General features: G+C 38.0%; 1 protein-coding gene across 3 annotated transcripts in view; it reads left to right on the top strand.

The window, feature by feature from the left end:
• LOC136245648 (uncharacterized) overlaps positions 1-27178 on the top strand; it is an 88202-nt gene that overhangs the window by 53328 nt on the left and 7696 nt on the right. The window contains exons 3-5 of one of the 3 annotated variants that reach the window (XM_066037145.1): positions 7237-7305; positions 14676-14744; positions 23662-23730. In XM_066037145.1, the coding sequence (XP_065893217.1) occupies positions 7237-7305; positions 14676-14744; positions 23662-23730 (207 nt within the window). Of the gene's footprint in view, positions 1-7233; positions 7306-14675; positions 14745-23661; positions 23731-27178 lie in introns of all 3 variants that reach the window. The other 2 variants (XM_066037144.1, XM_066037147.1) reach the window with 2 other exon arrangements.

Genomic DNA, 27178 nt, shown 5'->3' with positions numbered 1-27178 from the left:
TTTATAGCTGAACTCTACAATCTACAAGGTGATTTCTTCTAACTGAACTATCTCTTTCCAGAGTTGCATGAACTCCCTATAAGGTAACTTCTTCTAGATGATCTCTCTACAGGGTGAATTGTTTGTAGCTGATCTCTCTGCAGTTTGACTTGTTTCTAGCTGATCTCTATACAGGTTACTTGTTTCTAGCTGATCTCTTGAATTTTCTTCAGGGTGACTGCTCTATTAGGTTGACTGCTCTATTAGAGTATCTCTATCTCGCACTTACTACACCAAGTTGGATTTAGTGTTATAACTCCGTGGCTTTAAGTCTGATTCTTCTACACTATTGATGAGCCTTTCTAAGATGATTACTCCATCTGTACAACGATATTCAAAGCATTACTCCAAGCGGTTTATCTGGTAGGCGTGGCAAGCAGTCGTTTTTTTATTAGCTAATCTCGATTGCATAATTGTTACACACTGTTGGTTTTTTCGTTGTATCTTCCTGGTTTTTAGCTTGATTTCTTTCAAACCACAAAAGGTTTGAGGTTTAATAGTTAACCTATTCACCCACCGATTTTTAGCTTCTTCCCATACGCGGTTTACCCTGTAGGTGTGACAACATATTGGTGTTATTTTTCGTGAATAATTGCTCATAACTCTTTGCCTGTTTATCGTATTCCAGCCATAGTTGGTTCCGAGATGTGCCTTTATATCCCCCTTCTGTGTGCCAATTTTCAAGGCAATCAGATATGGCGTTCGCGTTTTATAGCAGTTTTTGTAAGTGTGCGACAAGAGGAAGAAAAATAAGAAGAAAAAAAACGAAGAAACTAAGCCAATTTTTGAAGTCGCATATCTCGGGAACGCGTGAAGCGCTTTCGCTCAAACTTGGAATGTGGAGTACTGAAGTTGGAGGGAGTGTCCACAGCAAAAATCGTCTTGTTTCGTCAAGGAAGCACAGAGCTACAGAGGTGCAAAAATTGCATTTTCTTTCTTCCTGTCAATATACTCACGGGTGTTGCGCGCCGGCTTCTTGGGCCGCACAACACACTACCGTGTGTCTTGATCTAAACCAAAACAGCCAAGCTATAAAAAAAGATAGCTGCCCCCAAAAAGGCCAGGATGAAGAAAGATGTGAAATCCAAGGTGGCAGCCAAGAAATGGCTGTGATGGTAGGTTAATGGCAAAAATTTTAATTATGACAATTCAAGTAAATTTACATTGCCTCCTTCCCTAGGATTTGGCACCAAATTCACCTGAATTGTCGTAATTAAAATTTTTGCCATTAACCCTTTATTATCGAATGGCTAATATATTGCCATAACGAGTGCCCTTTATAAACGGAGCCATAACTCCTTTTTCCTAGGGGCTACGAAGCTGAAATTGCTACCAAACTGCTCAGAAGGACCGGGCGTTTTTAATGAAGTTTACCGTTCGGCGATAGGAAGAAGCATGGGCAAGTTATGGCACTTGGCAATATAAAATAGCGTATACAAAACAATAATACCTGTTTAAAACTCCATGTTCGCCTTCTCCCTGCTACTAGGAGGCTTTAGTTGGAGTTACTCCATTCCCCACGTGATAAGGATTCTAAAAATAAATAGTGTGATGTCATCGCGTTGATTAGTAAGATGGCGGCGCCCATCTTTCAATGCCATGGCGATACGGAGAAGATACGCTTTCTTCGCTTCATAGCGCGTGAGTTGTGTGTGTGATCTGTAAGTATTCTAGCTGTGTTGGTAGAAGAGAGAGTTGGCTATCAAACGGTATATAGCTTGATGGGTTAATTAATGGGTGGGGTCCACTCGTATCGCCCACATTTCACACAAGCCATAAAAGTTTTCACACTTGCGGTTTTATAAAAAAACTTCGGTAATAAAGGGTTAACCTACCATCACAGCCATTTCTTGGTCACCACCTTGGATTTCACATCTTTTTTCATCCTGGCCTTTTTGGGGGCCGCACTCTTTTTTTTACAGCTTGGCTGTTTTAGTTTAGATATCACTTCTTTTTGTATTGCAAGCCACAAAGCTGGCCATTAACTGGCTTTGGCGCTTCCTTCTAACTTGTTTTTTTCTTTTCTACAGGAGTTGTGGAACAAAAGAAGAAATGTTGTGTACAGTTTTTTGTCTGATTAAAAATATTTGTATATTTAACAATGAAAGATAATCATACTGTAGGTAATAAGGTGACTTCTTAAACATAACTGAACTGTAGCTGAAACTCCCATTGTTTATAACTGAACTCTTTTCACAGTGACGCTGAACTCTCTACATAGTGATACAGGGTGATTTGTTTGTAGCTGATCCCTATAAGGTAACTAGTATCTAGCTGATATCTCTACAGGGTGACTTGTTTGTAGCTGATCTCTCGACAGGGTCATGTGTTTGTAGCTGAACTCTCTACATGATGGTTTCTTTGTAACTGAAGTCTTTACAAGGTAACTTCTTCTAGCTGATCTCTCTACAGGGTGACTTGTTTGTAGCTGAACTTTCAACTTGATAATTTCTTTGTAGCTGAATTCTCTACAAGGTAAAAGCAACACACCATCTTACTCACCATTAAATTTTGGCTTGAATGGTCTCATACTTTGTTGGGTCTGTCCAACCCATAGATACTTTGAAAGAGTTAAGGGTCATTCCATGTCAAATCAACAAGGAATTTAGGGTCACCTCTCAGATTTTGACAAAACTTGGTGTGTTTGTAGTACCTGTGGTGCTTATCACTCATGCAAATTTTTAGCTCCATGCACCACATGGTTTCTGATTTATGACCACAAATATTTTGATTATTTCATGAAAAATTGGTCGATCTCTAGTTACATAATCTACTGTAACTTCACACTGTGTAAATATTTTTAAACACAAGTTTTACTGATGGAAGACTGTTGATCGACCTTTCCAGCGATCTCTAATTTACAGGGCATCTACTTAATTAGTATAGGTAATCACACACATTTGAGTGCAATTTTGGCCGTTACAAGTACAATTATTCCATAATTGCACGAAAATGTGTGTGATTGCCTATTAATCACATAGTGACCACCCTTCATGGTTTGTAGTACACTTCTATGTGGCCATTAACTTCTACCAGGTGATTGCATCATTCTTCTTTGTATTACATCATTTGTTGTTGCACTTAATAGGCTTCTGTTATTCCACTATTTTATTGGCTACTTTACAGTGCAATTACAGAAACAAGGCCATGCGATTTGGGATTAATTGCACTCCTACTATTGAGACTAATGTATGGCAAACTAAATCACTATGTGATTATGGTTCAAAAATACTTTATTGAAAACTTTAAATCTTTATATTTCAAAAAAGGCTGTTTGAAATTCTTCAAATTTTTTTGTGAATAATGATTGGGTCATGGTCTATGTTTGATAACATTTTATGGTGGAACCACAATGGGCTCAAGAGATAAAATGAATTATGTTGTGGTATGCAGTGGAATTTTGTAGTCTATTATTGCTGTATGGGAGTGTAAACCTCCAATAACCACTCACCAAGGCCATGCCAAGTTGTCTTACAGAGTGAAGGTGTCTAGGTACAGTGCAACCTGTATTAGTGACCACCTGTATTGAAAGACCACTTATGTGTTGCAATTGATTTATGCTTAAATTGGACATTAATATATAGCACCATAGCACATCAACCCTTTCTAGCAAATCAAAGATGGTCCTTATTAGACAGGTTGACTTTAAATTACAAATCTGATCATGTGTCCAAAACGTAGGCAGATCCAGACTTTATAACAGGGGGGGGGTTCCACTCTAGAATTACAACTTCAGCCTAGCTGTAAGTCAAATACCAAAACAAAAAAGTCATCACCAACTGACACCAACTGACAATAGCTGCCTTCATCATAGATTCCCTCACCAACTATCTTTCCCTAATTATAACATTCATAGCTTGCTACACTGCTCCTCTTAAGAATACTGTGACTGCTCTGTTAGAGTATCTCGAGTAAGAGAGGCTCTTTCAAAAGGAGGGTTCCATGGAACCCTTTGAACCCCCCCTGGATCCACCCCTGCATAAACATATCATGTGAATGTTGTACCATCTCTTCAGAAATATCTTCTTTATTAAGTTGAATCCCCACTGTAGTGAACTTAACTCTATTTAGGTTGTGTATGTGGCTGCATGGTTATGTACGTATAACAGAACTCCTCAAAAAGGATACCTGCACACCTTGATAACCAGGACGTCTGTTTATACTCCAACTCTAGTAGTGCACATACCTTTGAACCAAGATACAGGGGTACTTCTTGTGGCCTCTGTAATATGAGCACTTTATTATGGTCCTAGGAATGCAGGGTTTTTACCATATATATGCATTATTTGTACCTTAGTATGTGAAATTAATTTATATATTTGTGACCAATTTGAAGATCAAGACAAAAATTCTTTAACACTCACACAATAGGTAAACATGTTGACCACAATTTCATGTGCATTTAACAATTGCTTTTACTGATCTTCAAAGCGTAAATGCGAAATACTTTGAAAAACCATTAGTAATTGCAGTACTATAAATCACACATTGAGGTGTTCATAATATAAAATAACTCTTGGTACAAGTAATGCATCTACTGCATGCAGTGTGACTCTTCTATTCCCTGGACCATTGATAAAGTGTTCATTTTTGAGAAACCACAGACCTCTTGGGTCCAGATGTACGTACTTTAATAAAGTGAGATTATGAATGGCTATCAACAGCCAGGGTATCCTTTTTGAGGAGGTCTGTTGTACTTATGCAACCATGTACATAACTTGAATTGTGTAGGGTGGGACTACATATGTAAGTGCAAGGATTAGACTTAATAAATAAGGTTATTTCTGAAGAGATGGTACCACATTCACATGTTTATGGATACATGGTGATCTCATTTAAAGTCCACCTTCCAATAAGGACCGTTTTTGGTTTGCTAGAAAGGGTTGATGCTTTGGTGTTACACATTGATATCCAATTAGAGAAGTATAAATTAACTGCTTCACATAAATGGTCTTTCAATACAGGTGGTCACTAATACAGGTTGCACTGTACCTAGACACCTTCACTCTGTAAGACAACTTGGCATGGCCTTGTTGTGAGTGGTTATTGGAGGTGTACACTCCCATACAGCAATATTAGACTACAAAATTCCACTGCATACCACAACAATTCATTATATCTTTTGAGCCCATTGTGGTCCCACCACAAAAAATTTAATCAAATGTAGACCATGACCCAATGATTTTTCACAAAAGAATTCGAAGAATTTCAAACTGCCTTTTTTGAAATATAAAGGATAAAAGTTTTCAATTAAGTATTTTTGAACCATAATTAAGCAGATATCCCATAATTTAGGGATCACTAGAAAGGTCGATCAACAGTCTGCCATCAGTGAAACTTGTATTTAAAAATATGTACGCAGTGTGAAGTTACAGTTGACTTTGTAACTTGAGATGGATTAATTCTTCATGAAATATTCAAAGTATTTGTGGTCATAAATCAGAAACTATGTGGTGTATGGAGCTAAAAAGTTGCATGAGTGATAAGCACCACAGGTACTACAAACACTCCAAGTTCCATCAAAATCCGAGAGGTGACCCTAAATTTCTTGTTGATTTGACATGGAATGACCCTTAAAAAACTATCCCTCCATCTTCCTTCTTCACATAACGATGTACAAAAGACCATAACTCAGCTGTACTTTGTTGTATCGCCTTTTGCTTGGTGTCATATTACTTCTCACGTGATGACAATTCAGTTGATATATAGATATCATGTGATATCATCACTGTCAGATGAACACAATGATGATACGAACATGGAAGGACGCAGAATGATTCAGCGTGTCGTAGTGGGTGGGTTTCTTGTATGTATGCTGAAAGTTTATATACAGGCAGATAGCTTACTCTTTGCCAAGTAATAAAATCTGTTTTTCGAAGTGATCAGATAAACAATTCGGGAGATATACTTGTTTGTAACCGCCTATGTAAACTGGCAAAAGTATTCTGCATTTTCAATTCATTTTTTTTAATCAAATCCAGTTTTCTGGATTATGTGGGTTTAAGGGTTAAATGGGCGATAAGACTGGTTTTCCCAGAGACAGTCACAATTACTGTGACATTTTGCATGTCTACTGGCAAACAGAGCCAGTTGCCCAATATAATTAATACATTATTATGTGTGCATGTAAATAAGATCAGCTAAATTAATTCCAACAATTAGTGCAAGGACAAAAACAATGCTAAGTGTATACAAGGATATCTAAATCATAATTAAATAAAAATGATGCCATAAAACATTCCTACCTTAGTTTTTAATCACATTGATTGGAAGAAAAAGATCAGAGGGATAGATCAAGGGGTAATCTTCTGAAAAAAATCATTATGGAGAGAAGGCAGTCATTAATTTGTTGTGAGATAATGATCTGGAGCTACCACTAATTAGTGTATAATAATAAAAGCTACAGTAGGATTTTTCAAGGAGTTGATCAAAAAATAAATGTCATAAAAACAAATTGGTAACATATTGAGGTTAAGAAGACATTCTTTGTATTCAGTTATGTAATTATTAAGAATATTTAGTCACTCTTCTTTGAAGATTTTCAATAGCAATTAAAAATTAGAGGTGTCAAACTTGTGAACAGTAAATTACCGTGGATCTTACAAGTGAAAAAATATTTTCTTGGCATGAATTAGAAGGCTAGGAAAACTTTGAATTGTTTACAAATAAGATAGAAACTTTTTTAAGGTTTACTAAGAATTCATAATGTGCAGATCAGGATAAATTTAACATGACCATGATTTCTAGATCACTGTGAGTTGTTATTGTGGCAAGTTCAGTGTCTCCAAGGTATGTAGTATGAGATGGACAATTTGAGGTAACCAATAAAAAAACTCGGGTATATACGCATGTTTCAAGGATGGATGGGAAGATTCAGCTAAAATTTGAAAAGGAGGTGCCTAGTTTCTGCAGATGCATGAAAATGGCATTTTCTTGATTCTTGTAAATTACACAAGTTCCTGTCACACGGCTGTACTTGGCCATACAACACACAATAGTGTGTCTTGATATTTTTAGCTGTAACATGTACACCCATGGAATTAATTGTGTTTACCCTCAGCTTTGTATGTCCTCCTTTAAGCCCTTTTGCCAGTGACCCTTAATGCTTATGCGGATATATTAAGTATATACATATGTATACATATCAGGTGTATTACTTACTCATGTTACAACAATATTTATCTTAATTACCAGCAGAAAACTCAGTTGGAGACACAAAACTTAGCCAGCCAATTTAAAGGAGCAAAGATAACAACTCCTACAGTGGTGAGGAATAGTAAAGACTGTGTGTAATTAATGGAGAAAATAGTATCTAATCCAAAACAGCCAAGCTATAAAAATAGAGTGCGGCCCACAAAAAGGCTATGGTGAAAAAAGATGTGAAATCCAAGGTGGCGGCCAAGAAATGGCTGTGATGGTAAGTTAATGGTAAATATTTTAATAACAACAATTCAGGTGAATTTTGGTGCCGCTTGGTCTTGGCACAAAATTCACCTGAATTGTCGTTATGAAAAATTTTACCATTAACCTACCATCATAGCCATTTCTTGGCCACCACCTTGGATTTCACATCTTTTTTCACCATAGCCTTTTTGAGGGCCGCACTCTTTTTTTACAGCTTGGCTGTTTTGGATTAGATTTCACTTCTTTTTGTATTTATATACCCCAAAACTGGCCATATGCCAGCTTTGGGGCTTTTTTAACCTATCTTTTTTTCTTTATCACAGGAAGAAGAAAAGATGAAACAGATGAATACTTTAAGTATTTCTGATTTAATCAATAAATGTACAAATTATATATATATATATATAATGCATATATTTATTACAGAACTCTACATGGTGGTTTCTTTGTAACTGAACACTCCACAAGGTGAGTCCTTCTAGCTGATCTCTCTACAGGGTGAATTGTTTGTAACTGAACTATCTACAAGATAACTTCTTCTAGCTGATCTCTCTACAGGATGATTTGTTTGTAACTGAACTCTCTACAAGGTAACTTCTTCTAGCTGATGTCTCTACAGGGTCACTGATTAGTAGCTGAATTCTCTACAAGGTGACTTCTTCTAGCTGACCTTTCTACAGGGTAATTTGTTTGCAGCTGAACTCTCTACATGATGGTTTATTTGTAGCTGAACTCTGTACAGGGTAATTTCTTCTAGCTGATTCCTCTACAGGGCGATTTGTTTGTAGTTGAACTCTCTACATGGTGGTTTCTTTGCAGCTGAACTCTCTACAAGGTGAGTTCTTCTAGCTGAACTACGTAGTTGAACTCCCTACAAGGTAGCTTCTTCTAGATGATCTCTCTACAAGGTGACTTGTTTGTAGCTTATCTCTATACAGGTTACTAGTTTCTAGCTGATCTGTTGAATTCTTTTCAGGGTGACTGCTCTAATAGGGTGACTGCTCTATTGCAGTATCTCGATCTCGCACTTGCTACATCAAGTTTGATTTCGTGTTATAACTCTGTGGCTTCAAGTCTGAATCTTCTACACCATTGAAGATCCTTTCTAAGATGATTACTCCATCTGTACAGCGAATTGCAAAGCATTACCCCAAGCGGTTTACCTGGTGGGCGTGGAAAGTAGTCGTTTTTTTATTAGTTAATCTCGATTGCATAACTGTTACATACTGTTAGTTTTGTCGTTCTATTTTCCTGGTTTTTAGCTCGATTTCTTTCAAACCACAAAAGGTTTGAGGTTCAATAGTTAACCTATTCACCCACCGATTTTCAGCTTCTTCCCATACGTGGTTTACCCTGTAGGCGTGACAACATTTTGGTGTTATTGTTCATGAATAATCGCTAATAACTCTTTGCCTGTTTATCGTATTCCAGCCAAAGTTGGTACAGAGATGCGCCTTTATACCCCCCCCCCCCCCTTCTGTGTGCCAAATTTCAAGCCAATCGGATATTGCGTTCGCGTTTTATAGCGGTTTTTGTAAGTGTGCAAAAAGAGGAAGAAAAATAAGAAGAGAAAAATAACGAAGAAACTAAGCTAATTTTTGAAGTCGCATATCTTGGGGATGCTTAAAGCGATTTCACTCAAATTTGGAATGTGGAGTACTGTAGTTGGAGGGAGTGTCCACAGCAAAAATCGTCTTGTTTCATCAAGGCAGCACAGAGCTACGGAGGTGCAAAATTTGCATTTTCTTTCTTCCTGTCATTATACTCACGGGTGTTACGCGCCGGCTTCTTGGGCCGCACGACACACTACTGTGTGTCTTGATTAAACTCCCATATACGTAGGCTATCAAAAAAATGATCACGTAGAGTCCTTTGGCTTCAATAAACCTGCTAGATAATGCATTAACCAAGCATGATTATGCTGCATAGTGCCAAGTGCAAAGCACCTGACAAAATTTAATTATAATGCAGATATTTCCAGGTGATCAGAACTCTATGGCATGTAGAGAGAAGCCAGGTAAATGGCCTTGTGGAAATCTCAGGACAGAGAATTAACTACCAAAAGAATTAAGCAAACAGCAAAGAACCAAAGGCTCAAGAGTTGGCCATGTAGGAAGGGACTGCCTCAAGTAAAGGAAGATAAAGGTGTAGGCTCTGTAACATCTAAGAAGCGGACACATAAAAATCTCAGCAAGAAAGAGAAGGAAAGCTTACTTAGACAATTGAATGAAGTGGACCCATTGTTTCTACTGACTACAAACTGTGTGAGCAATCTTACTTTTCGGAGACCTTGACAAACTTAGTAGATACTTTCTTTACTGATATTGGTGTTTCTGCTGCTGTTCTTCTCTTTTGATTTTCTAGATTATTTACTAATTCAGGGTTTACAAGAATAGCACAGTGCATCATTGGACTCCCTTTCAACTCTACTTACATTATGGGCAAAAATACAGATTACACCTCTCTGAATCAACTCTTTGAAAAAGAAATCCTGATAGTCTCACACTATTGATGTGGAAGTGAATAAATTCATAGTACAGCATATTCAGTCATGTAGCGGTTCATCTCAGTACCTGGACAAAACTTGTGCTTGGTGTTTTTCTGTTCATGTTGCATAAAACATTGTAACTTTCAACTGTCTCCTTTTCCACACTCAAACCTTGTATCATACATGGAACTAAGCCATATGGATGATGATGACAAAGAGTTGTTTGTGCAATCAGCATAACAGGAATAGCCGTCATACTTGCGCCATACATTGTGCCACTGGACATGGAAGTTCCACATGCAGACCATCACATAGTTCCTTCAGAAATTCTTCTTGGGTTTTGACATCACCAGAAGCAGCACCCATAGATGATTTGACAGACTGCTTTTCCAGATCTTCTTCATGAAACTTTCATCCTATGCACAGTGAATATGTCAACTTGGAGTATCTATTATTCACTTTTTACTTTTCTGTTCTGGATGTGTTAAGTGCTGTCACGTTTTTACCTAACTATATAATGAAGAATTACTGACAAAGCCAGAAAACACAAGTATCAAAGCCAGAATACTGGCCACGGCCATTTTTGATAACCTATACTAGCAGTTCGACACTCTCTTCTCCATTATTTACTCTTGATGATAATAATATACTAGAAAACAACATTGAAATGCACATGGACTTCATTTCACAAGCATACTTATATAATGCAGCAGTATTGTTTAGTAGGAATCTCCAACTCCCCTAAATCACTGCTATAGTCAGGCAATTATGCTGAAATATTTCCTAATATTGTATTATTAGAATTTTCCAAAAATGTTCTTGTGTTTTTATTCCTATTTTGATGATAATGTGTTTATTATTCTAACTTATAATAATGATTAGCTAAATTTAGGGGCAGTAAAATGATCTATTAGAGTGGAAAGCTAGTTATTACAATTGGTTGGCAGGATGCTTATTCACTGTTACTTTGAAACAAGATTATTCTACTGACTGTTGTACTAGAGTAGATGACTGATTTATTAGACTTAATTTGATATGTCATTCCAATTATGTTCATAAATCACTCCAATATGATTAAATAATTGCTAATCCTTTTTAACCTTATCAATATTCTCAAAAGTTCTTCAGGGATATTTCCTAGATCCCTAAGCACTGCTGTTTTGCATTTTCACAAATAATGTTTAATGCCTTTACAGAAGAATCATACAGTAAATGTAACATCAAGTCCTTACAAAATGCCAATATCATTACTGGGTGTAATGTATTATTTGTATAACATACAAGTATGTGGGAATTTTGTTACCTGTATAATACATATAGTTGCGTATTATGTCTGGCACATGGCAGTGTGTTATGCAGAACAAGAAAACCAGCATGCCACACTGCATATATTGACAGAAAGAATAAAACACAATTCCTTACCTGAATAAAGGAAATTTACTGAAGTTGTCTACCTGGTAGGGCAGTCTACATACCAAATTATGAAGGAATTTTCCTAAGCCATTTAAGATTTCTAGTTTTTTCTTCGGTTTTTCCTTTTTGCTCTTTTTCTAAAGGCCTTTTCACACTTAGTGCACATTGAATGTTGATCCAGTTGTGGTCAGACTGAAAGTGGATCGAATGTGCATCAATCCATTTCACACTATGTGTACAGCAATTGAATTCAATTTGCTTTCATAACATGTAATTGATTACGTGATTACATAACGAAAAATTAAATGGCATCAGTCTACTACCTTCTTCGTATTCCACTGGAGTCAGAAAATTATTTGCAGCAAGCAATGTTTATAAGTACAGCGTTGGGTGCCAAGAAGCTTGGGAGCAAATCTGTACCAGGAACGATGATTTGAGAACTGAAGGGTATGCTATTCCTTCGACACTCACTCTCATCGCTTCCACAAGCCAAGTATAACACTAGGTATGCCGTTGATTTAGTCTTGGCGCAACAGCCATGCTTTGCGTGAGATATCTGGAGACTGTACGGTGCCCCCTTGCTAATGGAGCTAATGCACATCAAGTCTGGTCAATTCACCTCTGGAGATGGATTGACATGAAGCCGGATTGAATGTAGATTGCAGTCAATCCAGCTCAGGAGTGAAATTGTTTGATCCAGTTTTGATACCCATTCAACTGTAGTGTGAAAAGGCCTTTAAAAACATGCTATGAAGCACAAATGCAGTATGTAATTGTGCTTAAATTTCCGCACTTGAAAAGGACTGAATGCAAACTTCAGCACCAAATTTTGTGCAAATCCTGTAAACATTCACCATCATTTAGCCAGGTGTGTCTGCTTTACCAACTAGATATTCTGGTTGTTAAAGTTTATTTTTTGAAGCAGACTAATGACTGACCATAATGTGACTGAAATATCACATTAGAAGTTTCAACATAAATGGTTTTAAAGAATGCAAGTTAGCATAACTTGTCATGGATAGCAAGCACGCATTTGAAAGTTACACAAGAGATGTATGTATCAATCTATTGCCTTTTAGATTACTTCCAGTACTTGTAGCTGCTTGTAGAATTTCCTGCCATATAAGATAAAAAATCTGAGCAGTATGATGAGTGAAGTAGGATCATGAGTGCTCACAAAGGGGAGGTTGGGGGGGTGGTAGGGTAGGCAAGAGATAGACTTCAAAATGGATGATTAAAGTCCAAAAATAAGATTACAGAGCTGTGCTGACTTCTTAGTGGCTGATATGCACAAAATCTACAGAAAATTGTTTGGCCAGCAATATCAGGCCATCCACCAGTAAACCACTAATTCTTACCAAGCTAGGCCCTTCACTAGGCCTGAAACCGTCATTCGAGCTCTCCACACCACCCAGAAAAGGTGCCTGTTAAAACCAACCTTGGGTAGTTTCAGTAGTACTGAGGGTCAAAACTAGTAGTACGATAGTGTAGCTGTTCACTAGCAGTGTTGGTTTGATTTTGCTATTTTGATCGATTTTGTAAAATCTGGTCACGAATGGAGTTTGGGAATGTTTTTTGAGACATAAAATATTGCTATCAATGATGGTAGAGCCAGAAGGAGGAAACAAATCAGGAAGAGATCTAAGTCAAGTTCCACAAATCAAACATTAGTGAGTTACGAACAGCAACAAACTGCTAATGTCACAGTCACCAGAAGAGGACAAGTAGTCTGCCCACCAGCACAATACAACCAAGTGGTTTCGCCCAGGGATCAACTAGATAGGAAGGGGGGAGTTGTAGAGTCCAGACGTTCTCCAGTTACAAGAGTATCTGGGAGTGATGATCACGTGGCAGCTAGTCTAGAACTAAGTAGACTCGTGAGAGACAGTTTTTGTTTTTAAAAAATAGATTGTTTTATTGTCAAGTCACTCATTAAACATAGTGACAGTCTAGCATGCATAGCAAGGTGGTAAGTCACAGGGAGTGCCTTACAACTTTGGAGGTCCTACCAAGATAGGGTGAAACAGAGATATCCTAGTTGAAGACTTCGTGGAAGAAGAAGAGACTGAGGATAATGGCGTTACAGTGCTCAAGTTGTAAGGAAGAGGTGAAAGAAGATGATAAGGCCATGTAGTGTGACCTTTGTGAGTCATGGAAGTATATGATATGTCTGAGAGGTCCAGACAAGTTAGACCATATTCTGTATGATTCACTGACTATTAGCCATCATAGGGGCCACTTGGCAGAGACGTTTTTTGCCCAGAAGGTCTAGTGATGGGGTGAACATAGAAACTGTTAATTTCCTTGTAGATCCATGGTTTTGTGATGTGGATGCTTCTACTGGGAAGTGTAAGGTGAGTACAATGGGGCCAACATGCAAGGTAGACATGATAGTTGGAGGTGTGCCAGCTGGAGGATGATTGAACCAGGGAATCCAAGTGACATTGGCAAGAAAGGAAATTTTGTCAATGATTCAAGAGAGACAAGGACGGTCCAAGGAGCAATGGCTCTAGTATTACTGCTAATTGAGGCAGAGGAAACAGGAGCGAGTGAGCTAATTCCTTGCTATGTGCTCAGCTCTGTCGGGATAATATGGCAGGAATAGGCAAGAAACTATAGTGTTACTTTGGGCACAAATTCCTTGACCAGTTTAGGATTCACTGAAACACACATGTGTGGCACACTAGTATCACCAGTAAACAGCAAGGCTGAAACTAAACAGGAATCAATGTTTTGTGTTACTCTACAACAAACATTACAACTTGGCACGAGCTACAATGTTACTGCGAACACAATACAGACTGGTGTGTTGTCTCTTACTAATGACCTTATGAAAAAAGGTTGCATGACTTCCCTGATGAGTTGTGGGTTGGTAAGAAGGTTTTTAAGATGCCCCTGATCATTTGAACTCAAAAACCCATTGTACTAGATAGGGAAACTATTATAGGAAGATTGGAAGAAGCATATCTAGTTGACAAACCATATTCTGTCACCAGTATTACATCTAGATTGTGTAGAGTAGATTCTACTCAAGCAACTAGTAATAGGCAAGTCAGAAGAGAAGAGTTACAGAGACAATCAGATATGGGTAGTTATTGTGCTGAAGAGGAGCATACTATGGGGTATCCCCTCATGGGTGTAAATGCCACAGGTTAACACACAGGGTATTCTTAGCAGGTATTGTGTTACAACATGCTTGGATTATGTTGCTAAAACTTCATGTATAATGTCACTAAAATATGTGTTATTGTATTGCTGGTATGAAGTTGTCCTTGAGCTGTACCATGATTATGTGCTCACATAAATATGCACATATGTACCTTACTTACAGACCACCCAGTTAGAGATGCAAACAAGTACCAGCCAATTTAAAGGAGCAAAAGTGACAATTCCTCAAGTGGTAAGGAATACTGCAGTGTGCTTTATGGTAATGCACTAAAAAGATACAATATAATGTGCATTTATTTTGTATACATATGTACTATTAATTTCATGATTGTGCACTTATGTACTGTTTCATTGCATGGTTAAGAACTATATATGTATCAATTAAAAATCATCAGCATTTGTGACCTGGTCTGACAAAACCGGGCTTATTGCCTATTTACAAGTATTGAAGTACGTCAGTTTTAAGTTTTCAAAGTGTTGTAGCTTGCCAATGGCTTTAGTTACATGTATAAAATTTTCACACCTTTTCCACCAATTCCTTACCTTTAATACCATCCAGTGAACAAGTAGCCAACAATCAAGTTTCCTGCCATTTTAGATACTTTTGTTACTGAGGTTGACTGTGGTTCGGCTGTATCAGGCAAGCATTACAATGGGTGGTGGCGGGGGTGGTAGGAGGGCAAGGGGTTAATGAAAGAAAATGGAAGAGGAAGGCGAAGGGATGAATAAGATTAAGTTATGGGCCATTCAGGGGCTCTAACCTGGTTAAAATGAAAGTAAATGAACAGTACTAGTCTTTCCAACACCATGGAGTTGTACAGCCATACACAGCCATCTAATCAAACCTGCTGTTGTGGGTGATAAGGCCGGTTTTGCCAGACTGAGTCACATTTTGGTCTCCATAAATATTAGAATTATCACACCATATAGTAGAGATCATGAAGATAAATACTTCTGTCATTGTTACTCAAAACGACTATCACCTTTCCTTCACCAAGACTTGAAAGTATTGGTTATACAATAACAAATTTAATCAAAAACAGCCAAGCTGTAAAAAAAGGTACGGCCTCCAAAAAAGCTAGGGTGAAAAAAAAGTGAAATCAAAGGTGGTGGACAAGAAATGGCTGTGATGGTAGGTTAATGGCAAAAATTTTAATAACAGTAATTCAGGTGAATTTGGTGCCAACAAAGGGGGCGAACAAGAAATGGCTGTGATAAAACAGTTGTAACTTACCAACGGATTGAGGTACAGAGCTACAATTTTCACCATCGTGTTCGCCATGAACAGGGGAATCAATTACTGGGTACGTTTTTCCTTTACTCGCTCTTCTTCACTGCATACAAAGGTGAAATTCGTGAAGAAAAATCGACCGCGTACAATCGTTTTGACATGACGTAAACAAACGCTCATAACTTACGTATCCTTGGGGCTACTGCAATGAAGCAAAGATTTTCTAACTCCTCTTGAGCAGGCGGATAACATGATATCCAGGTTTTTATTGTTAGTCCCTTCCTTCACTAAGACAGAGGGATTAAAACAATTTACAGAATTTTTTCAATAATACACAACTATTTCACCCAATGTATTGAATGCTTTATACTGTAAATTTAGGCTTGTGTGATTATGTCCCTTTTTTGCAGATCCAGTCACATATACTGTAAATGCCAAATTTCTGGATAGTGTAGGAAATGTTACTGCATGCCATGTGTCCTCCTTGACTAAGGAAATCTCATGTAAATTTCTGAATGCATGCAGGAAATCTAATAACACGTCAAATTTTTGGCAGAGGAAATGTACAGACACATGAAATTTCCAATGTTTTAGGAAGTGTCGCAACATGTGAAATTTACAGTATCAAGACACACGATAGTGTGTCGTGCGGCCCAAGAAGCCAGCGCGCCACACTGTGGGTATATTGACAGAAAGAAAAAAAAGTCATTTTCACACTTTTGTATCTTAGTGATCCATTATCCGATTGGAACCAGATTTGCTACAGAGTTGCCCGCCAGCCAGAGGAGCCTACATACCACATTTGAAGGAAATCGTTCCAACCATTTCTGAGATACGAGTTGCCAAAGTTTCAGTTTTTTCTTAGTTTTTTTCTTCGTGTTTTCGCACACTTGCAAAAATTGCTGTAAAACGCTAACGCATACTCCGATCGCCTTGACATTTGGCACACAGGAAGGACGTCCAAAGGCAAATTCTAGCATCAAATTTGGTGCAAATCCGATGAATGGTTCGGGAGTTATGACCGATTATTCGCATAAAACAAAATCGATTTGTTGTCACGCCTACAGGGTAAACCGCTTCATGGAATGAGTTGAAAATTGCTATGTAGATGGAGTAACTATCGTAGGAGTGCCTTTTGGTGGTTTGAAAGGAATCGAGATAAAAATCATGGAGATATGACACAAAACACAACCTGTGTCACAATACCGCGATTGATTTTTATGAATAAAAAAGTATTAGTTTTTACGCCTACTAGGCAAACCACTTAGAGCAATGAGCTGAAAATCAGTGTATAGCTGGAATAATCTTCATAGAAAGTCCTTGCAGTAGTACAGAAGAATCGGATTACAAACCACTGAGTTATGACTCGAAATCCAACTCCGTGTAGCAAATGCGAGATCGAGTTACTCTAATAGAACAGTCACCCTAATATAACATTTAGCTAATTTATTTTCTCCATTATAGAATTCTATTACATTACAAGTTATTCTGTAGGGAGTTCAGCTGCAAACAATTAATCTTATAGACAGTTCAGCAACAAGCAAGTCACCCTATAGAGAGTTCAGCTACAAATCAGGAAGTCAAGTCATTAGGTCTAAGTCCCTGAAATTAGGTTAGGTAATCCTAAGGCTGCAGCACATGTTGCTGTCAGACCTTCAGTGCTGGTCACTGTAAAGTGCTAATAATAATAAATATATTGCTGTAGTGATCAGACATTACAAGTCACACTGAAGAGAGTTCAGCTATAAACAAGTCATGCACCCTGTAGAGAGTTTAGCTACAAGCAATTCACTCTGTAGAAGTTCTGCTGCAAACAAGTCTTCATGCAGAGAGTTTAACAACCAAAATTCACCATGTAAAGACTTCAGCTTTACTAACAAGTTACTCTGTAGAGAGATCAGCTAGAAACAAGAGAGAGCTCAGCTAGAAAATGTCACCTTGTAGAGAGTTCAGCTACAAACAAATCACACTGTAGAGAGATCAGATAGAAGAAGCCACCTTGTAGAGGGTTCAGCTGTGAAGTGATCACCCTAGGGAGAGTTCAGCTAGAAAAAAAACTACTCTGTAGAGAGTTCAGCTACAAAGAAACCATCCTGTAGAGAGATCAGCTAGAAACAAGTCACCCGTAGCAACATCAGCTACAAAGAAACCATCCTGTAGAGGGCTCAGCTACAAACAACTTACCCTATAGAGCGATCAGCTAGAAACAAATCATCTTGTACAGAGTTCAGCTACAAACAAATCACCCTGTAGAGAGTTCAGCTACAAACAAATCACCCTGTAGAGAGTTCAGCTATGAAAAGATCACTGTGTAGATAGTTCAACTATAAGAAGTCACCTTGCAGAGAGTTCAGCTACAAAGAAACCACCATGTAGAGAGTTCAGCTGCAAACAAACCACCATGTAGAGAATTCAGCTACAAATAAATCACCCTGTAGAAAGATCAGTTAGAAGAAGTTACCGTGTAGAGAGTTCAGCTACAAAGAAACCATCATGTAGAGAGTTCAGCTTCAAACAAGTCACCCTGTAGAAAGATCAGCTAGAAGAAGTTACCTTGTAGAGAGTTCAGCTACAAAGAAACCACCATGTAGAGAGTTCAACTGTAAACAAATCACCCTGTAGAGAGTTCTGCTGCAAACAAATCACCCTGTAGAGAGTTCAGCTAGAAATAAATCATCCTGTAAAGAGATCAACTAGAAACAAGTCACCCTGTAGAGAGATCAGCTAGAAGAAGTAACCTTGTAGAGAGTTTTGCTATAAAGAAACCACCATGTAGAGAGTTCAGCTGCAATCAAATCATCCTGTAGAGAGTTCAGCCACCCTATAGAGAGTTCAGCTAGAACAAGTCACCTTGTAGAGAGTTCAGCTACAAGGAAACCACCATGTAGAGAGTTCAGCTGCAAAAAAATCACCCTGTAGAGAGTTCAGCTAGAACAAGTCACCTTGTAGAGAGTTCAGCTACAAGGAAACCACCATGTAGAGAGTTCAGCTGCAAACAAATCACCCAGTAGAGAGTTCGGCTAGAAACAGATCATCCTGTAGAGAGTTCAGCTAGAAACAAATCACCCTGAAAAGAGTTCAGCTACAAACAATGAGAGTTTCAGCTACAGTTCGGTTATGTAAGAAGTCCCCTTGTTAACTACAGTATGTGATAATCATTTAGTGTTAAATATACAAATATTTAATCAGACAAAAGCTATACACACAGTCACTTCCTTTGTTCCATAATTCCTGCAGTAAAGAAAAAAACAAGTTAAAAGGAAACACCAAAGCCAGTTTATGGCTGGCTTTGTGGTTTGCAATACAAAAAGAAGTGATATCTAAATCAAAACAGCCAAGCTGTAAAAGAAAAGTGCAACCCAAAAAAAAAACAGCCAGGGTGAAAAAAGACGTGAAATCCAAGGTGGCAGCCAAGAAGTGATGGCAAAAAATTTAATTACGACAATTCATGTGAATTTGATGCCGAATCCTAGTGGAGATGGCAACATAAATTTACCTGAATTGTCGTAATTAAAACTTTTGCCATTAACCTACCATGGGATTTCACATCTTTTTTCACCCTGGTATTTTTTGGAAGCGAACTCTTTTTTTATAGTTTGGCTGTTTTGGTTTAGATATAACTTAGCTCTGTATAAGACAACTAAGTTTTCTACATTTTGGCTTGTTACATAGCTAAACTCCCTACAGGATGATTTGTAATATTACTGAACACTCTGCAGAGTGACTTATAACATATCTCTCTATATATGGTAAGTTTCTTGTAGCTGAATTCTTTACGAGGTGTCTGGTATATAACATAGCTGACCTTTCTATTTGAAATGTTAGACAAAAAGTGCTTGGTAATGCCAAGAGTTTATAATGGTGTAGGGAGAGTGTCAAACTATGCTATACCCTGTGAAAAATGAGCCCGTAAAGTCCTATGGCATTGTTCAAATGACTTGGTGATTTGTGTTGATTGGTGACCAATTATAAGCGCAGTGGGTGCGCGCATACACATTGAGAGAATGAAGCTACAGAGTGAAAGAACAGTGTACTTGAGAAAAGTATGGCACAATGCGCTGAGAAACTTAGTACATAGAGAAAGACAAAGCCAACTAACCTGGAAAGCCATATATATCAACTTTATGCATGACGTCTTAATACGAGATTTCATCATGGTCCCCATTCTTGAAACTGATAGTAAAAGTGACATGAGTTTTAGCGATAGGAATTCACTGCAGACCACCTGACCAAACCAAGAAGGTGTTAAATCTGGGCAATCAACAACGGTCAGATTTATTAGAGGACACAAAGATATGTGGAATATTTTACAAGCTCATTTTTATTGAGTATAGTGAAGTTAGATACTCTCCCTACACGTACCATTATAAACTCTTGGTGATACTAGTACTATAATCAAGAAATGTAATGTTGTAATAATAAATCTGTCTAGTGTTTGTGGTTATAAAGTTATGGGATTTATACAGAGACATGAAATCCCAAACATTGGCTTATAATATAACAAGTACACAAAAAAAAATTGTAATTTTCCACTACAGTAGGGACCATAGCACATTAATAAAAAGTACTGAAACAAATTGGAGTAGTCCATGATATTACATCACAGTAAAGCAATAAGAAGTGTTATATCCCTACTGTGCTCAAGATACCGTAATAAAAATGCACAGTAGGGACATAACACTTCTTGCTGTTATACTGTGATTTAATCGTGGACTACTCCAAGTTGTTTCAGTACTTCTTATCGATGTGCTATGGTCCATACTCTAGTTGAGAATTCCAAATCTTTTCGTGTACTTGTTTATTAACTTTTTTTTGTAGATAATTTGTGACCCAGTCTGAGAAAACTGGTCTTATCGCCCATGTCAGCAGATTCGATTTTTCAATCAGGACATGAAGCTACATAACTAAACTATCTAATTCCACAATAAAAATCAGCTAGACTTGAGTGGTCTGGTTTTGCTGGCTGCTTTTCCCAACCCTGTGGCAATCCGTACGTGTGGTTTGGCATCTTAATGGAGCTCTGGTCAGCCTGGGAATGACTGTATGTGGCTGTACAGCTCTGTGGTGTTGAATATGTACCTCTGCTGTGAATGTCCTTTATTTTTAGCCAGTTTTGAGACCTCAATGGCCCAAAGCTTGGCCTAATTCATCCCTACGCCTTACTTTTCAATTTCTGAACACCATCTAAAATGGTGGGAAACTTAGTTGTTGGCTACTTGCACAGTGGATGTTCTGGAAGGTAAGGAATTGGTGTAAAATGTGTGAAAATTTGGTACACATAGCTTCAACCATTGGCGAGCTACAACACACTAATTACTTAAAACTAGCGTTTCTCAATACTTTTAAATAGGCAATAAGCCCGGTTTTCCCAGACTGGGTCACATTTTATTGTGGCTGGTGAACCCATGCATACCGCATCTGAAATTCCCAGCCCCTTGTTGTCTGAAAAGTGAACTATCCATTACACTTTGTTGCCAGCTATGTTCAACCAGAGATTTTGAGTGGTCCGGCCATCCATGGACTGCAATGAAGATCATAGTCATGCATACTACTCAGTTTTTATTGATCTAATATGATCTCTAAATCAGAGATTATCTGCTTTGGTGTGTTACTTAACTGCATGTGCTATAAATACACACAGCATGTTAAGCTAGATGAGTCAGGTGGCATGCTCCCCCCAGGGAAACTTTTGAAAATAGACACTCTGAAATGGCATCTGGAAGCTATGCGAAGTCTCTTCTTTTTGTAACATCAATGGTAATTTTGTACTAAATTACCAATTAATTAAGTTTCATATCTGACTATTGTAACTAGTTTCTAGTTTTGTTTTCATGATGTGTACAAAAATTTCTCAACGTGAAAGTTTAGTTTTAGATTGTAACTGCATGCTAATACATGACATGCATGATCAATTAGCTCAATGCAGTGTGCCATGCAGATGACTCACTGGGTATTTTAAGACAGTTAACACAGATGTCATAGCTTCGACTATAAGTACTGAATGCTTTATTAAAGTATCACAATGATTGTTCTATTAGAGTATATTTTGCTGACTGCTCTATTAGAGTATCTTGATCTTTTCACTAAAATCAAGTGGCTGAAAAGTGATTGGCCGGACCGTGGGCTCTGGCCCTAACCCATTGCATGTCATTTCGAATCAAGAACTGTTCGTAAAGCACCTCTGCAATCCACGCATACCAATAGAAAGAAATCGTGCCATGCATCCCAATTATCATCTGAAAAGTGAAGTATCCATTCCGCTTCGCTATCGGCTCTGTTCAACCCGTTACACAGCAGTACGAATCAAGATCTGTTTGAAAACCACCTCTACTTTCAAAATAACCACTTTGAAAAATAGGGACGATTTCTGTTATGAAGGGAAGCCATCACGCGCCATCACCAAATTGACACTTTTTGCTGTCAGCAATGATGAATGAAACACAAAAAAGGACACTGGTAAGTCCATGAAGAATGCATTGTACGTACTGTGGTATGCCAAAAGGCACCTGTCGGGCAGAAGCGACATCAAACAGTGAAAAAATCAAGCCCATAGCCTTAGCCATTATCGAGTTACGCTTGTCTGAAGGCATCAGTCAGTTACTCAGTCAGTCAGTAGAAAATTCCATTGAATATAATTTGTAGCTACATGTTGAAAGCATTTCGGGTCAATCTGAAAGTTTGTTTGGGCTTAGTTTTGCCTAACCGATACTGCTTCATCGTCGTCTGGTTGGTTTTTGGGTGATATTATTTTGTCGGCCATGCCTATTCTTTGTGGTCCCTACTTAATGCTTGTGTTCTTTTGTTGCTAAAAGCAAAGTTCAGAGGGTTAAGAGGTAAGAATGACTTTTACAAGCATATATACAGATGTTATTTTGTTGAAGCATTATACTAGTGGTTCATTACTGATACAAACCCAACTATGTATGACACTATTTCTTGTACATTTACGGTACTGCTCAAACGTAACGTCCCACTTGCTCACACCACTCAATTGCAAATGATTTTAAAAACTCGCCAATTAAAGGGTGTGGCACCAGTTTCTTTTGCGCTTTTGCGAGTATTCATCCCGTTCTGTATGGGATGAATACTCGCAAAGGAAACAAGTGCCATGCCCTTTAATTAGCAAGCTTAATCGTTTGCAATCAAGTGAGTGCAAAGTTACGTTTGAGTGGTACCGTATTTATGTACATTACAACTTGAGGGCAACTTGATGCTTACACATTATTGACTCAGCCATAAAATTCTAATGACAATCTCGAATTTTAGTGTGAGTACTCTCTACCAACCAAACATCCTTTAGCCTGTATTGGACATGATATCCACCATCACAGGTTATACTTCTAGCCTTATGTTAGCCTGTTACATGTACGTACTTACAAAGTAAGTAAACATACCTTAGTAGTATGCTAGAACTATGTACAGGATAAGAAGGTAGCTTAAAATAATTCCTACTTGTAATTAGAAAAGTTAATGGTAATGTTTACCAAACACTTACTACTAGCAAAGCATTGAAGCTAGACAGAAATAAAAGCTAAGAAAAGCACCTGGTTGAAATTTCACTCGGGAATATGGAAGATAAAAGATTGGCAAACCATGTCTATTTGTCATGTATGTGCATGTTGACAAAACCACATATAAGAAGGCTTAGTTATTGTATATACATAGACTACCTAATGATCATCATACAAGGTAAGACTACCGGGTACCCCATCATGGATGTAAATACCACAGATTAACAACCCACAGGGTATCCTTATCAGGTATTGTATTGCAACACGCTTGTATTGCGCTGCTAAAAATTCATGTACAATATTACTAAACTATGTATTATTGTGTTACTGGACAGAAGTTGTCCTCGAACTGTACCATAGTTATATACTCACATAAATATTTACGTATGTACATACCTTACCTGCAGACAACTCAGTTAGAGATGCAAAAAGGTGCCAGCCAAATTAAAGGAGCAAAAGTGACAATTCCTCAAGTGGTAAGGAATACTGCAGTGTACATTCATGGTAATGTACTAACAAAATACAATATAATGTGCATTTATTTTGTGTACATGTGTACTATTGATTGTGCACTCATGTACAGTACGTACCTCTCAAAAGCAACCTTACCAGAGTGTGATCAATTAAAATACTCACTAATTAAAAAGGTGTGGCACCCGTTTCGCTTGCAAGTATTCATCCTGTTTTATTTGGGATGAATAATCACTAGTGAAATGGGTGCCGCACCCTTTACTTAGCAAGTTTTTTAATCGCTTGCACTCTCACGAGACAATGTTGCATTTCAGTGGTACCATAACATTCGATAATTTAATTTAAATGTTTTACAACACAGAGATTTACAACAGTTCAGAGCAAGTACATGATTATTTTACAGGTTGCACATTCTAAGGTCCACCAGTATCATGTACTGGTGGCCAAGTTGATTAACTATAGTATTAATTATTGAATTAGCAAAACTTCAAGTAATCAAAATTTGGATCAGTGGGTGATTTGCTACATCTACTACATGGGCACAGAAAAGAGTTGTACACGATTATTAGATTCAAAATTTTGCTCAAAGTGGCCATTAAAAAAAATTCTGAAGTTTTTATTAATTTTGATGTAGCAGGGTATGATTTATAATTGGTAATGCATTCCAAAGGCATGGCAATCTAAAAAATAAAAATTGTAGCTGTGATTATCTGATCAAGACACACAATAGTGTTTCATGCAGCCGAAGAAGCCAGCATGCGACACCGTGAGTATATTGACAGGAAGAAAATGTAATTTTCACACATTCATAGCTTGGTGCTGCCTTTGCGAAACAAGACAGATGTTTGCTGTGGACACGCCCACCAATGTCAGTACTCCACATACCAAATTTCAGCAAAATACCAAGACCATCCTAGTGTTCTGAAGGACTATCCTGGCGTTTTCAAGGAACGGCATACTTCATGTGATGATGGGTTGCATCCGGGTGATGTTTTCCATCCCAACTTCCAACATGGTCGGCCAGCCTATTTTGACATCTCCATACACAGCACTACTCAGTCTACCTTTATATCCTTCTCTGCTTCCTGTACTGGGGTGGCTGCTGCAGCTAAAGAGGTAGTCAAGGATGAGAATCATTTGGCAGCTGTGGAGAAAATGGGATCTGATTTTAATCAGTAATCAAGTGTTTTGGAGTCTGGACTCTTTCAAGACATTGTACATAATTGCTGAGCGTACCACCCCTTGTAGTGGTATTCTACCTAAACTTGCAAGAAGAATCTACTTCAGCAACTTTCTGTTGCATTATGGTTGAACAATGCCAGAATGATTTAGAGGTAATGGGCACTTCAGGGCATTGACATTGATGACCATCCCCTTTTCCCTTAGTTCTATTCCAATACTTGTAATTGTAGTAGTATGTAGAGTAAGTAGATAGTTATGTAGTTTTATTAGTTGTTTTACCTTATGGTCTGTTTGATTTTACTCTGTATATAATTAATATTCCATTGCAACATTCTATTTCAGCAAAATTGCTTCAAGCATTCCTGAGAAATGAGCCTTCAAAAATTGGCTTAGTTTCTCCATTTTTTCTTATAATTATTTTGGCCGGTGATATAGTTCCGGCAGTCACATGCATTAAAAAAGCTCAGACAAAACCTAAGAAAGTGTAGTAACGTTAGACATTAGATTATATTGAACAACTCTACACTAGTTCAATAGCACACGATCATCATTCATAAACAACTTAATTTGCAAAACACATACAATTACAACAGTGAATTAGTACAACTATTATTATATCATGACACTCTTCCTTCCAGTCTACTGATACTTTGTAAGACACTGGATCAGATTATTCAATAACACAAACCTATATTCAAGGATCACCCCGAGAGTAGTTGCAAACCATCACTATCGTCCACAACAATTGTTGATCTTTAGCCTTATTATCATGACAGGTCTATTGTTGTTCTTGGGATTTTGCCACCTGGGTACTAATATCAGGAATCAACTGATCTAAATGGGAATGTAGCTTATGTTTAACCTTTAAACCCGCACTCGGCGTTTCTTATAAAGCTCAAAATACGCACAATTATTATTACTAATGGATGAATGCGTGATGGCTTCTAAACCGGCAGTGTATGAAGCTTGTCTAATTACATTAGTCCAAAAACCACCTATCAATGGAAAGTACATTCATTGGGCTACTTAGACAGCGATGAATAACCATTGTAACAACATTCACTCACTTGTTATGACGAGATGAAGATTGATGTATGGTTTCCCCTACCTTGTAAACGCACGGTCTGGCAGCCATTTTTATGAATGTCTGACTCACGTGATCTTTATATGCCACGATTGTCCAATTTGTGGCGAGTCTACTAGCATTTATTTCAGCTTGATACAATGAACTGGGACGGAGTTATGATCCATTTTCTGGAGGTATGTAATGGCATGCGTGTTTTAATTGCGTACATGTTGTTTCTTGGCGAGTTTTGGCCCCATACATCTTTCGAAGGGTATATCTCTTGGTATCATTTTATTCCTTATTACATCACAAATATAGTGGCATAAATTTCGTAGCCATAGAGTTATTAGTTCAACCAGTGGCGTAGCCAAGGGGGGGCAAGGGGAGGCATTTGCCCCCCCCCCCCCCCGTCACTAAGTGATGGTTTTTTTAAAACTTCCGTCACAAGCTTTCCAGTAACTGACACGCATCCCAAATTACTGTTTGTGTGCTACTACGCGAGTGCACACAACATTCAACTCGTTTGTGAATGGTGATAATAATACGATGATTTCTTGCGCGTTACAAGCAATTAATAAAACAATGCGCTAAAAACAAGGTATGCCTGAATCCCCAGGGGTTCCCCCGTATAAACACTGCCTTCACCGAACGAAAATATTAGACACAATTCTATATTTAGCCTATACTACTCACGTGATAGTGCATTTTTCGAATCTAAAGACAGATGACCTACTCAAAGTGACTTTGCAAGAGTCGCAACTCAGAAGTGACAAGTGATATGCAATGATGCTACAAACTTATGAGGTGATAAAGTGTTAAATGGACCAACTTTATTTTCCCGAGTTAAGGCCACTCCAAATAAATTCTCTGTTTCCCGTCCTGGACTCAGACATATATGCATGTGGGCGGGTGGTCCATTTCCATTATTTCATTATAAGATTGGCTAGCTTTTCAAGCCATTATCTGCCAAAAAGGCTGCATAAAAGCATGCTTAAGCTTGTTCCTTCCTTTGTAAGTTGCAAAAATAACTCAAACATGAAGTTTGTGCTGACTTGATAGCACTGCTGACACGTGAGCTGACACTGTTTCAAGATAGCTTTTACTGAGCCTATCAGTATGCAAGAATAACCGGAAAGTAATGGAAGAATACAGAATATTGGAATATTTAGAGCTGGCAGTAACCAGATGCGGGCGGTGGACGGGAA

Source organism: Dysidea avara, chromosome 15 (genome assembly GCF_963678975.1).
Source record: "Dysidea avara chromosome 15, odDysAvar1.4, whole genome shotgun sequence".
Classification (NCBI taxonomy): Eukaryota; Metazoa; Porifera; class Demospongiae; order Dictyoceratida; family Dysideidae; genus Dysidea; species Dysidea avara.
This window is presented reverse-complemented; position numbering and strand designations above follow the sequence as displayed.